The sequence below is a fragment of the Triplophysa rosa genome, linkage group LG1 (genome assembly GCF_024868665.1).
Source record: "Triplophysa rosa linkage group LG1, Trosa_1v2, whole genome shotgun sequence".
In the NCBI taxonomy this organism is placed as follows: Eukaryota; Metazoa; Chordata; class Actinopteri; order Cypriniformes; family Nemacheilidae; genus Triplophysa; species Triplophysa rosa.
In genome coordinates, this window is record NC_079890.1 from 39,002,017 (window position 1) to 39,018,041 (window position 16,025).

General features: G+C 39.8%; 1 protein-coding gene across 1 annotated transcript in view; it reads right to left on the minus strand.

The window, feature by feature from the left end:
• LOC130551384 (uncharacterized) overlaps positions 1–14,248 on the minus strand; it is a 34,992-nt gene extending 20,744 nt beyond the window's left edge. The window contains exons 1-5 of the mRNA XM_057328958.1: positions 13,999–14,248; positions 13,770–13,909; positions 10,304–10,571; positions 10,076–10,215; positions 7,240–7,519 (exon numbers count right to left, since the gene is read on the minus strand). Of these exons, the coding sequence (XP_057184941.1) occupies positions 7,240–7,519; positions 10,076–10,215; positions 10,304–10,571; positions 13,770–13,851 (770 nt within the window). The 5' untranslated portion in view covers positions 13,852–13,909; positions 13,999–14,248. The remainder of the gene's footprint in view (positions 1–7,239; positions 7,520–10,075; positions 10,216–10,303; positions 10,572–13,769; positions 13,910–13,998) is intronic.
• Between the last annotated feature and the right edge of the window lie 1,777 nt (positions 14,249–16,025).

Below are 16,025 nucleotides of genomic sequence, written 5' to 3' on the forward strand. Positions count from 1 at the left end.
GTATGGAGAAACTCTCGCGATACAGTGTGAACAACACGGCATGAGCAATCGATCTCCGATGGACGGATCTACGCTTAAACTCACTATAATAAAGAATCGAGCCCAGACTAACGGCTCTGACAGAAACAATACGACCATCACTAACATTACACCATTAACAATAAAACAATCAATAATGTTAAACGAAATTTCTTTGAAACTTTGAATAGAACTATGACCATATTAACATATTAACAATATTAATATCTGCCAATGTGTGATGAGTACTGTGACTACCAATTACACGTCCGTGTGTGTGTCTATGTGTAGGCTACGTGTGCATATTGTGTGTGTGGAGTGTTTTGTAAGTGGGTATGTTGGCTCATACGAGTAAAGAGCAGGGGCAAGCTGCAGACCTGGAGCAGGCAGTTTTACGCCCGTTTTTACTTATTTGTCCAGTAGGGGGCACTGCACATTAAGAACCACCAGAACAGACCTAAGAACAGATAACTTCATCGTCCATCACGAGTTATGGTAAATAAACGTTTTCAGGCAATCGTCCAAAATGTGTAGTTTTAAACGATTCATTGATATCGATATGAAATCATTTCAACATCTAAAAGATATGTACAGTAGGCCTATGTGTAATTTATACTCAAAGACAATAAAATGTATACTTATCGACCAGGTCGATGTTCTGTCGGGATCAACCTTAGCTAACCACGTGTATGCTTACTCGATATCTCTTACTCGTTTTCATAATTATTTTCATTTTATTTTGTTGTCTGTCTCTAGCCTGTGTGATGGCCTTTTCGGGTAATATAGTCGTCTGACCCTGTTTACTTGCATTAATACATAACATTACTACAGTAGGCTTATATGTAAACCATTTCAATTTAGCTGCACACTTAAGCTATTTATTATTTTAAGTCGTTAGTCATAGTACAACTTCCTACAAAATGGAGAGCCCCATATTCAGAACTAACAATTAATCTCAGGTGAGAACATCACAGTAACCATAATAATTAGCCAGCAAACAATTTTCTTAAATGTGTATTAAGAAAACAAAAGATCAATAATCGAGCACCAACAACCACAAACATGTTCAAACTCAAATTGAAAACTTTATTCCCATATGGAATAAAAAAAATCATATTATGTAATGTACATATAAAATACATTTTTGTTAAAATAGCTGATAAATGACCCTGATTGCAATTTATGTGCACCTAATGTGGGTTTTATCATGTTTGTGATTGTTAGTGCTCAATTAATCGTGTATCTTGTTTTCTTAATAGCAACTGTTGGCTGGCTAATTAGGCCTATTATGTTGTGATGTTATTGATCTCATCTGTAATAATACTTGGAAATAATAATAATGTGTTCAAGAATGCATTTTACATATTTACTGCACTTTTAACCAATAGCTTGTCTAATAAACACCTAAATGACTTACAGAGACATATGTGGCAATGTTCAAAATACTCAATTTTCTTTGCACAGTCCATCATCAGTGGCCAATAGAAATCAAAGTGGCTTGACATATTTTGCAATCCTTCTGCCAAGACCATGCTTGTGCCTGTGTACATTGACAATCAGGACCAAACTGATGACCTACTTTCACCTCACTTCATTTTCTGGACAGGACACCCACACAGACTCACAGTGACACAATCAAGTTTATTATGGATGTCCTTTTTCCAGAGGTGGTTCCTGTGTTAGCTGTGCTCCTCAGATTTACTTTTGTAATTTTGTAAAAAATTGTTTTGGTTAATGTACAAGTAGAAAGGACACTCAGTTTTGTTGTGCAAAAATAATTTTGATGCTGAAATGATACTACTTGTTTGGGGTGTGACCCATCTTGACTTAACTCTTTCTTTGATAGTCCATCATCTGTTCGCTTGCTGATTTGGAAAATCTCACCATGCTGGAGGCTGAGGAGAAATTTCTACAAGGGCCTGTCATTGACGTAAGGTATGTAAGGATGATATAAAGGAGAAATGGTCAAGCATGACATCCTGCCATTATTTCCAATAACAATTTTGTCTACAACTTTAAACTTACTTTTATCAGTGAGCGGGAGCAGTTTGACAGGAGGATTAAGAACATTTTGAAGAAGAGTGGCAACCCATAGGAGTCATTATCGAGAGCCATCCTATAATGATCATCAATCCTGTTTTTGATAATGGTCTTAATAAATAATGTTGTTCACAAGAAACTTGTCACTTTTTTCTTACAAGATAAAAGACATTTCTTAAAGCAGTGAATTGTGTTTTTCTTCATGAAATAGTATGCAGGACACTGTTCTAAATGCAGGGCAGATATTTAATTGATGGTTCATGATTGTACTTAATGTCTTATGGGCTAAATATGGTTAATATTTGAATGTAACTTTATACATGCCTATACATTCACAACAAACACTCAAGTCTTCTGTATATTTGTATATTACTAGGTCACAGTAGATTACATATTATTGCTGTACTGTACATCTGATCCAACTGTATTATTATTAATTTTTCACAAAATTCACCAAATCAATCAATTGCAAATCAATTGTCTCCTGTAAAAGCTATGTATTAGACCGTTAGTAGATATGTACACATATTTTAACCTTTTATGCATATCATTAGTTAAGCCACGGTTTCTGTAGAAAGATTGGTTTTGCCAAAAGTCACCAATATAACAACAACAACAAAAAGGTTACTACACTTTTACCATAGTTACTTTTCACTGGTCCAGAAGCACTTCCAGTTTCAGTTTAGTTTATTTATTTACTTTTAATCTTACACATATATAGTTACATTTTTGTTTAACAGTTTGATTCGGTTACAAATATTTTATTTGTCGTTCAACTCCCCCTACTGGACAAATAAGGATCAACAGGGGCGCAAAACTGCCTGCTCCAGGTCTTATTGGACTCCCCATATAGCGAGTAAACGCCATCGCTGAGAAAACGTCACTTCTCTCTTGTGATTATTCTTCCTGTTTATTCTCTGGTAACGGATCACTAAAGTGACTATAATACATTTCGGAAACGAGTTTCAATGTTGATGAGACGTGTATGTATTAGAGTAAAGGTTTATTTGAAATGTTTAATGTGTTTTTATGAGCCGGTCACACCGCATGGTCGCATTATGCTAATATTGGTTTTGACGTGTTGGAAAGTTAAAAGACGTTTCTCTATTTTGTATTCAGTTCATACTGTTGTTTTGTAACTGTGAGTTTGGCCGAATGTATACAACTGTATTCACGCTTTATTCACTGATGGTGAGAAGAGTGATACATGTTTAGAGAACTGTCTGCGGATGGTTATCCGTAAAATATTAGCAACAAAGAGGAAATCTATATGCTCCTGTAACCAGTCCTTATATGCACCTGAGTTATGTGTGTTTCACAAGATACGAGTAAACGCCATCGCTGAGAAAACGTCACTTCTCTCTTGTGATTATTCTTCCTGTTTATTCTCAGGCGTAACAGACACGCACGCACGCACGCACGCACGCACGCACGCACGCACGCACACACACACACACGCACGCACGCACGCACACACACACACACACACACACACACACATGTCTGGTTTATTATCTCTGTGGGGACAGTCCATAGGCGTATTGAGTTGTATACTGTACAAACTGTATATTTTATCCCCTAACCCTACCCCTAAACCTAAAGATCGTAGAAAACATTTTGCATTTTTAGATATTGATATTGTTCTGTACAATTTATAAGCTTTTTTTTGCCCGTGGGGACCTCAGTTTTGGTCCCTACGGTGACACGAGTCCCCATGTGTTGGTGTGCATTCAGGTTTAGGTCCCCACCGGGATATTTTATTATTGAAAAATAAAATACATTTGACCTTAATTGGGAAATGTGAGTTTTTAACTTAATGACTAGATTTTTACATTGTATATAAATACTACAATATGAAACTTGAAAGTAAACACATGAAGCTTTGCGGTTGCACATCCCGGTACGGTAGGTGGCGGTGTGCACCTGAACAAGTTGGTTGCGACCCACCATATAAACAGAGAGAGAAAAAGTCAACAGGCACATGGCAGCGTCTCGTAGAGCAATGTAAAGTGCCGAAGTGCAATGGGATTAATACGTTCTCGGTGAGTTGCCTTTTACAGTCTCTGTCAGTTTCATTCACACGCCCGCCCTGCCTCATTATTTCTCCCTAATAACTTCACTGAAGCAGCACAGCGCACATTTAAAAGAAGTGACGGTTTGGAATTAGTTTGTTTAAAGGGGTCATATGGCGGAAATACGTGTTGTTCTGTGTCTTTGGTGTGTTATAAGTTGCTCATGCATGTATTAGACACGTAAAATTGCACAAATGAAAGTGTGGGAACAAAAGATGCATTCTATCTAAAAGCGAATACTCAACCAGACTTGCCTGAAACACCTCGTGTAACCACACCCCCACAAATCTACGTCAGTTCGTAACATGATTTGACTTAAGACCGCCCAAATGTATACGCAAGTGAGGGGGGCGTACTTGTAAATCTCATTGTATCGTCACCTCCGCAGCCATGTCGCGGAGACGCTGTGTGTTTCGTTGCGAAAAGAAAGACTCTTTGTTTGCCATGCCAAAAGATGAGACAACTAAAAACGCATGGTTACATTTTATTTACAACACTGTTACAGAAAAGTTCAATCCGAATGTTCAAGTTTGTGCAGCGCATTTCACCGAAGATTGCTTCATGAACCTGGGAGAGATCAAGGCCGGCTGTGCACGAAAGCTTTGCTTAAAAATCGGGCCATTCCAACCATTAAAACTTCGCTGGCACTTAAGATTCGCCGCCTGTAAGTATATTTCTATTGTAAAAGACTTTGTTACGGACTAACGCCAGTTGAGTTTGTCGTGTGTTTGTGAATTGCAAATGCAGATGCGCGCAACGTGAAAAACGACAACATAAGTCCTAATAATCAGTAATTATGTTCCCACTAGAGGCAACAAATGTCGTGTTTATAATGTCTTTTTATATTTAGTATTTATTTTGGGTTTATTGTCTTTGTTGAGTCGCGACGAGACGTGGCGTAACACTGGTTGATCAAGAAGGGCCAAAGCGCTGGCGTTATTTATACCATTCCCTGCTGTAATGCGAGCTTGTTTCTATCTCACACAAACTCTGTATGATGTATATGGGTGTTTGTTTATAGTCTTTATAACCTCGTATATAAAAGGTAAAACAGTTAGCTATAGTTTTTAACTATTTAACATCATATTTTCTTAATAAAACCTTACCAATCCTTTACATCCTGCTCAAGTCGCGCTGGCAAAGTTGATGTATCGGCTTGATCATCTTCATTTTCATATCAGATTCGGGCTCGAATTGATATAAGGAAGTACCGATGACATTTGATCACCTGTCAGGAGAATTGCGTGTGAACATGATGTTCCGAATATGGTAAGAGGCGTTACATTTCCGTGAAACGCTTGCAGTATTCCACCAATCACTACGCACTGATTAACTGGCCAATCATAGCACACCTCGCTTTTCAGAGCCATGAGCTTTGTTAAAAAAATCAGCGCGTTTCAGAGAGGCGGGGCAAAGAGGAGATACAAACATGCACGGTATGTGGAAATACACCGTTTTTCAACCTTAAATCGTGTATACACATTGCATTACAGCTAAAACAAACCATAATATTAGTTTTAGCCGTGTCATACGACCCCTTTAACTGTTATACTGGGATGGAATTTGTGGCGAAGAAAGTAGTTCCCCATTTCCCTCTGGCTTTTAAAGACACTCTGATGTTGTTTCTGATTTATCTACACACGTGCCTCTGGCCTAATCACAGCCATGCGGAATGATTTAAGAGCACTATATACACTCGAGCGATATTGCATTATTATAATTAAAAATGTTGTCCACACTGACGCCCAGTGTAGACACGGTGTTAGTATCACTGTGCCACTGTTGTTGTGTGTGTTGCTTGGCCTTGACACGCATGTGGAATAACCGTTTTATAAAAGCAATAAGCCCCACGAAGCATTGGACTACAGTGCAACCAGGCATTTGTATTTATCCCGTTTGTGATTTTTAATAGATTTTTTTTACAGAACTGTCTGTGGTGATTTTTTTCTCATGTTGTTTGTTTGTTTTATTAAATCATAATGTCATTCCAGCATATCAGGCTATATTTAATGCCGAGAACCAGTCAAGTCTGTACACAAGTCTGTTCTATACACAAGTTGGGGGGACCATTTGGAATCCTCGATCGACCTAACCTGCATGTCTTTGGGCTGTTGGAGGGAAACCTCGCTGACACAGGGAGAACATGCAAACTACACACAGAAAGGCTTCCCGTTCAGCTGGGGCTCGAACCAGGGACCTTCTTGCTGTCGTCTTGGAAACAATAAAAGCTGAACCCTCCTGATATTTTATAATCAATTAAAAGCCCTCGACTAAAACACAACTGATCTCCATTTAACTATTGACTGTGACTCCTAAAACAAACAACCTGCATTTATGATGATTTATGGGTGTCATATTAAAGAGTTTTACTCTTTAAGTGTGTGTACTTGCCTCCGTCCTCCTTCTGTTCCTGTTCTTCTTTCTCAGGTAGTTGTGTCCAGGACAGATTAAAATCAGAGATGTGTGATGCCAGAGCAGACTGCAGCTAAAATTCATCAAAGATTTCACTTATACTGTCATTTCTCATTCTCTCATCATCACTCATCTCATATATTTACACACATCAAACACTCTCATATGTCACTTCTCTCTTAAATCATCACTTTTACTTTTGTATTTTAAGACTCTTTTTCTCACCTGATGGAGGATTTTGTCGCTCTCAGCAGCTACATCACCACTGGAGGACAACTTCAGCCTCAGAAAGGTTTTTCTTCTATGACCTGAAACACAGAAAACACAAATTCAACAATCACATACAAATAAAAACACTGATATTTGAGGGAAAATTTGAAAAAGCACACCTATATAATTCATTATAATAAATATATCAAGTACATTTTTTTTCAAATTATCAGCTCTACCAAACAGTATTTTAATTACGTTTTCCATAGACCTCCACTTCACACAGAGCGAGAGCAGATGTACGTCCAGACAGGACCACATTCACATAACGTCCCTCCATCCCATGACATGAGAGACTGACAGTATCACCAGGTAGAGGATCAGAAGTCACAGCACATCTAGAGAGAGAGAATCAATGAATCTCTATAGAGGTGTTTAATCAATCAATCAATGAAAAGTGTTGAAGTGATTTCATGAGTAACTTTACATGGGATTGTTGTTTCCATTGTTGTCCAGTGAGTTTCCAATACGAATCTCTGCTCCACTGGTTTCATACAAATGTCCGTCTGGTCTAGCAGTGATGATCACTGTATCAATGTCATAATAATTCAAGAGATCCAACCTCCACCATGGGTTACTCTCAGATGTTGTAGCAGAACAGTATAAACCGGTATCTGGTCCGTATCTTAAACCATCAATGGCATTTTGACTTAACCAGGTGGATCGTGTGGATGACTGTGTAACTGTTCTTTCAAATGCTAAATTCTCTAAAAAATATATATATTCAAAGGCGATCAGTCAGTCTGCAGGTATATAAACACATCTGTGAGAACGGACTCATTTCACGCTTCTGCATTCATAAAGCAGAACTCATCATAGTTGGGAAAACGCAGCAAAAGTGCTGCTGACATGTACAGTATGTGTTTTCGTTTAAAATCGTAAATCTCTAATTATTTTTGGTTAGAATTGCGGTATATTTATGAAATGATGAACATGTGTAATTATAACAATCTATACATGCCTAAAGTCTTCGTCTTTTATGATTTATATATTAATGCTCAATGTGTATGGAAACCCCATTTTCTTATGGCTTATGTGTTTGATTTAGCTTTTCCAGATATACAGTATCTCACAGAAGTGAGTACACCCCTCTTCTAAAGATGAGGCACAAGAAAGCCCGCAAACAGTTTGCTGAAGACAAGCAGACTAAGGACATGGATTACTGTGGTCTGATAAGACCAAGATAAACTTATTGGGTTCAGATGGTGTCAAGCGTGTGTGGCGGCAACCAGGTGAGGAGTACAAAGACAAGTGTGTCTTGCCTACAGTCAAGCATGGTGGTGGGAGTGTCATGGTCTGGGGCTGTGGGAGTGTCAAGGTCTGGGGCTGTGGGAGTGTCAAGGTCTGGGGCTGTGGGAGTGTCATGGTCTGGGGCTGTGGGAGTGTCATGGTCTGGGGCTGCATGAGTGCTGCCGGCACTGGGGAGCTACAGTTCATTGAGGGAACCATGAATGCCAACATGTACTGTGACATACTGAAGCAGAGCATGATCCCCTCCCTTCAGAGACTGGGCCGCAGGGCAGTATTCCAACATGATAGCGACCCCAAACACACCTCCAAGTCGACCACTGCCTTGCTAAAGAAGCTGAGGGTAAAGGTGAAGACCTAAACCCTATTGAGCATCTGTGGGGCATCCTCAAACAGAAGGTGGAGGAGCACAAGGTCTCTAACATCCACCAGCTCCGAGTGGAACCAGTGAAGCTCTGGTGAACTCCATGCCCAAGAGGGTTAAGGCAGTGCTGGAAAATAATGGTGGCCACACAAAATATTCACACTTTTGACCCAATTTGGACATTTTCACGTAGGGGTGTACTCACTTGTGTTGCCAGTGGTTTAGACATTAATGGCTGTGTGTTGAGTCATATTGAGGGGACAGCAAATTGACACTGTTATACAAGCTGTTCACTGTTTGTAAAAGTGTCATTTCTTCAGTGTTGTCACATGAAAATATTTACTAAAATGTTAGGGGTGTACTCACTTCTGTGAGATACTGTATATTTGTAAATTATATCATTACACTTTGTGCTTACAGCATTTACAATGATTCAATAAAAATAAGAAAAAAAGTGAAGGTTTTCACAATCCCTGGACGATCTACTGACCTTTACGTTAGGAGACGTTGATCTCCTAGTCCAGATGAATTAATCAACTAGAAAACTAGAAAATCCTACAAATTTTATTGAGGGCTATCTTCACAAATATGAAGGTAAGATGATGAGATGTATTGTTGGAATGGTTAGCTGTAAGCTAACTCGCTTGGGATTTCATTGCATAATGCCTATAATGCGGTGAATATGAAAGTAAAAGCTGGATGCTTTCGGATGAATGAGGAAAGAAGAAGAGCTGTATAATGTTGAGGTTGCGTTAAAGTTCAGGAGGACAAATTTTATTGGATGTTCACAGATCTTCTATGGCTGTTCTTAACATTGCTGTTGTGAGGTCCGTTATCTTTTCTATTTCTTGCTGCACATGAGTTACGGTTGCAGTTTTTCTGTGATGATTCATGTTTTCACTAACTTGTCAAACCTTGAGAATTGAGCATTTAAATATGAGGGGGATATACACAGTACTTGTAGACAATATGACAATTTGCCATGTAAATCCAAAGGAGTTATCTTATGGATATCCATTGCAACAATAATAAATCTTCTTGTTATCCTCGCAGTTAAAAAGTACTTTCCTGATATTTGTTTTATCAGATGATGAATTCATTTGGACAAGCTGATAAAAATCTCCAAACATAGGTCGGCGAATCATTAAGTTCACATGCACTCCACCAGCGGCCATTGCTGCGTTTTCCCAGAGCCACTGAGAGAAAGAGTCGCAACAACGGATTCATGCAGCCTTCAGATAGTTCCAGGATGTTGTTTTTTCTTTAAATTCTTTCTTTCTTTTTTAATTCATTAAACAACTTGCATCTTTAAAAGGGTTAAAAGTTAACCTCAATCGGTCTATTTTGCTGCCACTGCATGTATTTGTAGTAACTTCCAGGAACTATTGACAGGCTCCGTGAACCGCCATTGCTGTGAAAAAAAACTGTTCCATTGGCATCTACTGAGTTGACGCAACTCTCTCTCTCTCTATCGCTCTCTCGCTCTGCGTTTATCCAAATATGACGAGTTCGGCTTCATGCATGCGGAAGCGAGAAAAGGGTCCATCAACTAATAACCATTTGAATCTTTTCAACTCTTATGTTCATGATAGACCTACAGCCTCTTCAAACAGCTAAAACAACTTTGAAAACTCTGAATTGTGGAATTTACCTGTTGCATAGACCTCCACTTCACACAGAGTGAGAGCATATGTCTGTCCAGTCATGACCACATTCACATAACGTCCCTCCATCCCATGACATGAGTAAGTGACAGTATTATCAGTTAGAGGTTTAGATATTACAGCACATCTAGAGAGAGAGAGATTCAATGAATCTCTATAGAGGTGTTTCAATCAATCAATGAAAAGTGTTGAAGTGATTTCATGAATAACTTTACATGGGATTGTTGTTTCCATTGTTGACCAGTGAGTTTCCAATACGAATCTCGGCTCCACTGGCTTCACCCATATAGTTGTCATGAGCAGTGATGATCACTGTACTAATGTTATAAACATTCAAGAGATCCAACCTCCACCATGGGTCACTGTTAGATGATGTACCAGCGCAGTACGCATCTCCATATCTTTTACCATCTATGGCATGTTGAGCTAACCAGGTGCGATATATGGATGACTGTGTAGCTGTTCCTTTCGATGCTAAATTCTCTAGAAAATATATATTCAAAGACAGTTGATCAGTCAGTCTGTAGATATAGTATATGTACAGTCAGAATAATATATAATCATGAGCTGAACAGAAGAAGACTTTTGGAGTTGAATTCTTCTCTCTAATGTGAGTATATTGTGTGAATTGTGTCACAGGTGTTTTGAAATGATCAACTGTGTCCTGATGTATTCATTGTTCACACATCAAAGGCAGAGAATGAATCTTTACTAAAGTACTACAGTGCTTGACTGCAGCAGTAGACACCAAGAGAGTGGCAGCAAATGCCATCCCCCAAAACGCCAAGGCTAACACGCTAAAAGGCATCCCTTCATTCAGGAGGGGCAGAAACCGCGGGCCAAGACCTTAACCCCAGATTCAGGTCTGCTGAGTATAGCCAGGGATTATGAAATGCGAGTTGATTTAAACCACAGACTTACTTTCCTCTTTGAAATGGTTATGTGGTCCAGCTCCAGTAGGACAGTCCTCGTAGTTGAGTTGAATGTACCTTGGGAAGAGGCCATTAACGAAGCATTTGAAAGAAAGAATCTCCGGTATGCCAACTTGGCAGCGGAGGCTGAAGATCAGATTCCAATTCCACTACAAGGCTGCTTAAGAAAGTGGGGATCAGAGGACAGGCCCAATGGACGATAGTCAAAGAATTTGCCACTGTCGCTGAGAGAAGCAGCCACTGGCTGTGGTTGAAACGGAAGGACAGAATATGGGCTGCCAAGTGACCACGTAATAAAATGGTGTTGTGTTGTATTGTTATGCTGTACGGGACCGGGGGCACTGAGCATGCATTAACGGAGCCAGTGGGGCTATAACAGCCTTAGCCAACGGGTTGGCGCGTATGGTTGCATTGATTTTTTGGTAATGTGTTGTTATGTTATGCCATATGGGACCGGGGGCACTGAGCTTGCATTAACGGAGCCAGTGGGGCTATAACAGCCTTAGCCAACGGGTTGGCGTGTATGGTTGCGTTGATTTTTTGGTAATGTGTTGTAATGTTATGCCATATGGGACCGGGGGAAGTGAGCTTGCATTAACGGAGCCAGTGGGGCTATAACAGCCTTAGTCAATGGGTTGGTGCGTATGGTTGCGTTGATTTTGGAAATGTGTTGTAATGGATGCCATACGGGACCAGGGGCACTGAGCGCGCATCAGCGGGCTGGGTAGTCGTGTCCTAATGGTTAGAGAGTTGGACTCATGACCAGAAGGTTCCGGTTCGATTCTCAGGGCCGGCGGTTAACGACCCAGGTGCCTTTGAGCTGCAGTGATAGCTGCCCACTGCTTCTGGTGTATATGTGTCCACGACTTGGTGTGCGTGAGTTCACTATTCACTGGACGGGTTAAATGCAGAGGTCACCATAGCTGACAAATAGGTCACTCTCAGAGGACAGGTCCAGTGGAGGATAATCAAGAACTGGCCAGTGGTGCAGAAAGAAGAAGCCAATGGCTGTGGTTGAGGCGGATGGACACAGCATGGGCTGCCAGATGACCTTATAACAATGTGACACACACCCAGGTCTGATCAACCTGCGGTGGGCCTCCCTTGGCTGAGGGTGTCTTGTGATGAAGGGCCAAAAAACCAATGAGGCTGAGTGGCACAACTGACGATGTGTCGCATTGATGGGAACCATACTAAGGGCATTATCAGCAGCACCTCACCAAAAGGCATCCTTCACCCAGGATAATGGATGTGAGGAAAGTGGGACACACAACTCATGAGATGTCTCTCTGATAATGGCAAGGAAAGGCAAGTATGCTATGTATTTCTATAATCATTTATCCCCGAAACACAGAGGATGCCTGCCTGACTAACCAGTGAAACCTCAGACCTCCTTTCCTCTATTCATCTTCTTGAGTGCTCCCCCCTGTCATGCATAAGTGTGGGAAATGTCCTATTGGGCAATTCAACTGTGCTGAAATAGTGGAATTATAACACCTAGTCCTATTAAGCGAATCTTTAATGACTTATAAATTTAAAAAAATCAATACTAAATCATTTTTGTAAAATTAATTTGGGCAATTCCAGCGTTATGGATGTGACATATAAACTCTCAGGGAACGCATTTGTTACCAATATATTAAATATATTATTTTTTGGAGGATCCATTGACAGAAATGCAATATAATATACATATCTATGTCTTCAGAGGTGTATAAAGAACTTACACAATGAAGTGTTATGTTTTTATTACCTTAGAATGAGCTATTTCTATCTACATACACCGCAGGTCTCCTTGCATATAATTCACCATGTTCTGTCAGCCGTCGTAGTGTTTTGAACAGGAGGGGAGGGGTGGAGTGAGCGGTTGGCTGCAATTTGCAACCTTGCTGCTAGATTTCACTGACTGGACCTCTAATATTGTTTTAGTTTCTTAAAATAGTTATTATATGGACCATTATGAATGTGACAAATTTAAAAGCGGCACTTACCTGACCATGGAAAATCATGTTTTAAAATAAAAAAGCTTTAACAACGTTAAAGGGGTCATATGACACGGCTAAAAGGAATATTATGGTTTGTTTTAGATGTAATGCAATGTGTATACACGGTTTAAGGTTTAAAAACACTGTATTTTCCACACACCGTGCATGTTTGTATCTCCTCTTTGCTCCGCCTCTCTGAAACGTGCTGATTTTGTACAAAGCTCATGGCTCTGAAAAGCGAGGTGTGCTGTGATTGGCCAGTTCACCAGTGCGTAGTGATTGGTGGAATACTGCAAGCGTGTGATGGAAGTGTAACGCCTCTGACCATATTTGGAACATCAGGTTCCTCTTCAATTGTACTGACAGGTACGTCCACCTCACTTGCATATACATTTGGGCGGTCTTAGTCAAATCAGACCACCAACTGACGTAGATTTGTGGGGGTGGGGTTACACGAGGCGTTTCAGGCAGGTCAATTAATTGGGGGACAATTTAGAATCTTCAACCAACCTAACCTGCATGTCTTTGGGCTGTGGGAGGAAACCTGAGCACCCGGATTAAACCATTGCTGACACAACATGCAAACTCCACACAGAAAGGCTTCCCGTCCCAGCTGGGGCTCAAACCGGGAACCTTCTTGCTCTGACGCAACATTGCTAACCATCAGGACAATGTGCTGAACACCCCCCCCCCAGTCTTTTTTTGCATGCCCGTCTAATTTCTCAGCGCTATCTAACAGTGTAGAATTATGTGTCAGAATTTACCCGTTTCATAGATTTCAACTTCACACAGAGTGAGATGAGATGTACGTCCAGACAGGATCACATTCACATAACGTCCCTCCATTACACCACATGAGAGACTGACAGTATTATCAGGTAGAGGATCAGGAGTCACAGCACATCTAGAGAGAGAGAATCAATGAATCTCTATAGAGGTGTTTAATCAATCAATCAATGAAAAGTGTTGAAGTGATTTCATGAATAACTTTACATGGGATTGTTGTTTCCATTGTTCTCCAGTGAGTTTCCGATACGAATCTCTGCTCCATTGGTTTCAGCCAAATATCCATCTGATCTAGCAGTGATGATCACTGTACTAATATTATAAATATTCAAGAGATCCAACCTCCACCATGAGTTTCTCTCAGCGGATGTAGAAGTGCAGTGTGTAGAAGCATCTGGTCCATATCTTTTACCATCTATGGCATGTTGAGCTGCCCAGGTGGAATATGTGGAGGACTGTGTAGTTGTTCCATTCGATGCTAAATTCTCTAGAAAATATAAATTCACAGACAGATAATCAATCAGTCATGAAATTCATAAACATTAAAAGATGAATATGAGGTTTAAGTACAGAATGTCAGATGTTCTTATTGTCTGTTTCATCATATTCATGTTTGATGAGCTCAGCAGAAGAAGACTTTTGGAGTTAAATTCTCTCTAATGTGAGTGTATTGTGTGAATTGTGTCACATGTGTTCTGAAGTGATCAACTGTGTCCTGATGTATTCATTGTTCACACATCAAAAGCACAGAATGTCTTCTATCAGTTTGATTCACACAACACACATAAACCACACACCCACAGCTCAAAAACTGTTCACTTGACATTAAAATATCTCTCACTTTGTAAGTATTTTGACACTTTGTAACTCATATTGAAGTTTAATGTTGACCATTTCATAACACGAATGTTTCACTTAAGCTGCGTTCCAATTCATAGGGTTCCTATGCAGTGTTCCCTACTCCCTGAGCATGGGACATCCGTTGAAGTGGACTTCGCTGACAATAATCGCTCATTTGAAATGCTCTGCAACGTCATCAAGGAAAGACAATGGCAGGGTTGCACAGATTATAATAATAAAATAAATTTTGTAATGTTCTTTACTTTTAAATTGAAAAGAAATCAAAATTACATCATGTATCTAATCAATTTAATCATAACGTTTTGTTTAAGTTTGCATTTCTGTGACTGCTGCAGCTTTGACTATTAATATTTGAAGCTCTACTGTAACTGTCAGGCAAAATGAAAATAAATTTCAATTTGGTCCTCTATGTGAAGATGTGTCGTGCCGGTTCTTATCTCGTGAGCTTTTTTCCCATGTGCAGCAGTAACATTTCTGAGGTAATTTAGATAATCCACAATAATGACAAAAAGAATGGCTGCTTCTCTCCACTTTTAGATTAGATGGTATAATAACAGCAATACTCACACATATGTAAAGTCTATTTTAATTGCAGAATAAAACAAATACAAATATAAATGCATTCACCTCGAGTGTGATGGTATAATAACAATGCTTCAAAACGGGATTTAACTGCTAAACAAAGTGAAGCAAATCATAGTATTTAATATTATTTAAAATCATTAAAAACGTTCACAATACTACATACATATGTGAACTTGTATGACTCGTGACACAGCGCGTAATGGCAGTTGGGTGATTTTCCCTCTCCTTTTCCGGCGAAGTGATGCATCGATATGTTCCCAGAGGTGTAGTCTAGTTTTTTGTAGTGAGTATACTCTGATCCCCGCCTACCCACCTGTCCCAGATCGACAACCCATGAGCACCACCACACTAACGAATGAATAGGGTATGCCTCTATATGTAATCAAGAGCAGTCTGAAAGATTTATTGCAAGGAAGATTACAATGGCCAATAACAGCTGGGGTGACTTGCTGGTTTTGTTAATCACTGTCTAACTCAGCCAGTTAAGAGTTACATTTAGCCTTAGATGGTATATGTATACATATGTATTACATAAGCTTTCCTGTGGCTCAGTGGTTAGAGAGCATGGCGCTAGCAACGCCAATGTCATGGGTTTGATCCCAGGGGATTGCACATAGTCAGAAACAAATGTATAGTACAATGCAATGTAAGTCCCTTCGGATAAAAGCGTCTGTCAAATGCGTAAATGTATATGTATACAATCCCTGAAGCACAGGTTTTATGAGCTGGCAATTTTCAATGCACATTGTGATCCATGTGAAAACCCAGCTATAAAGTCATTTCACGAG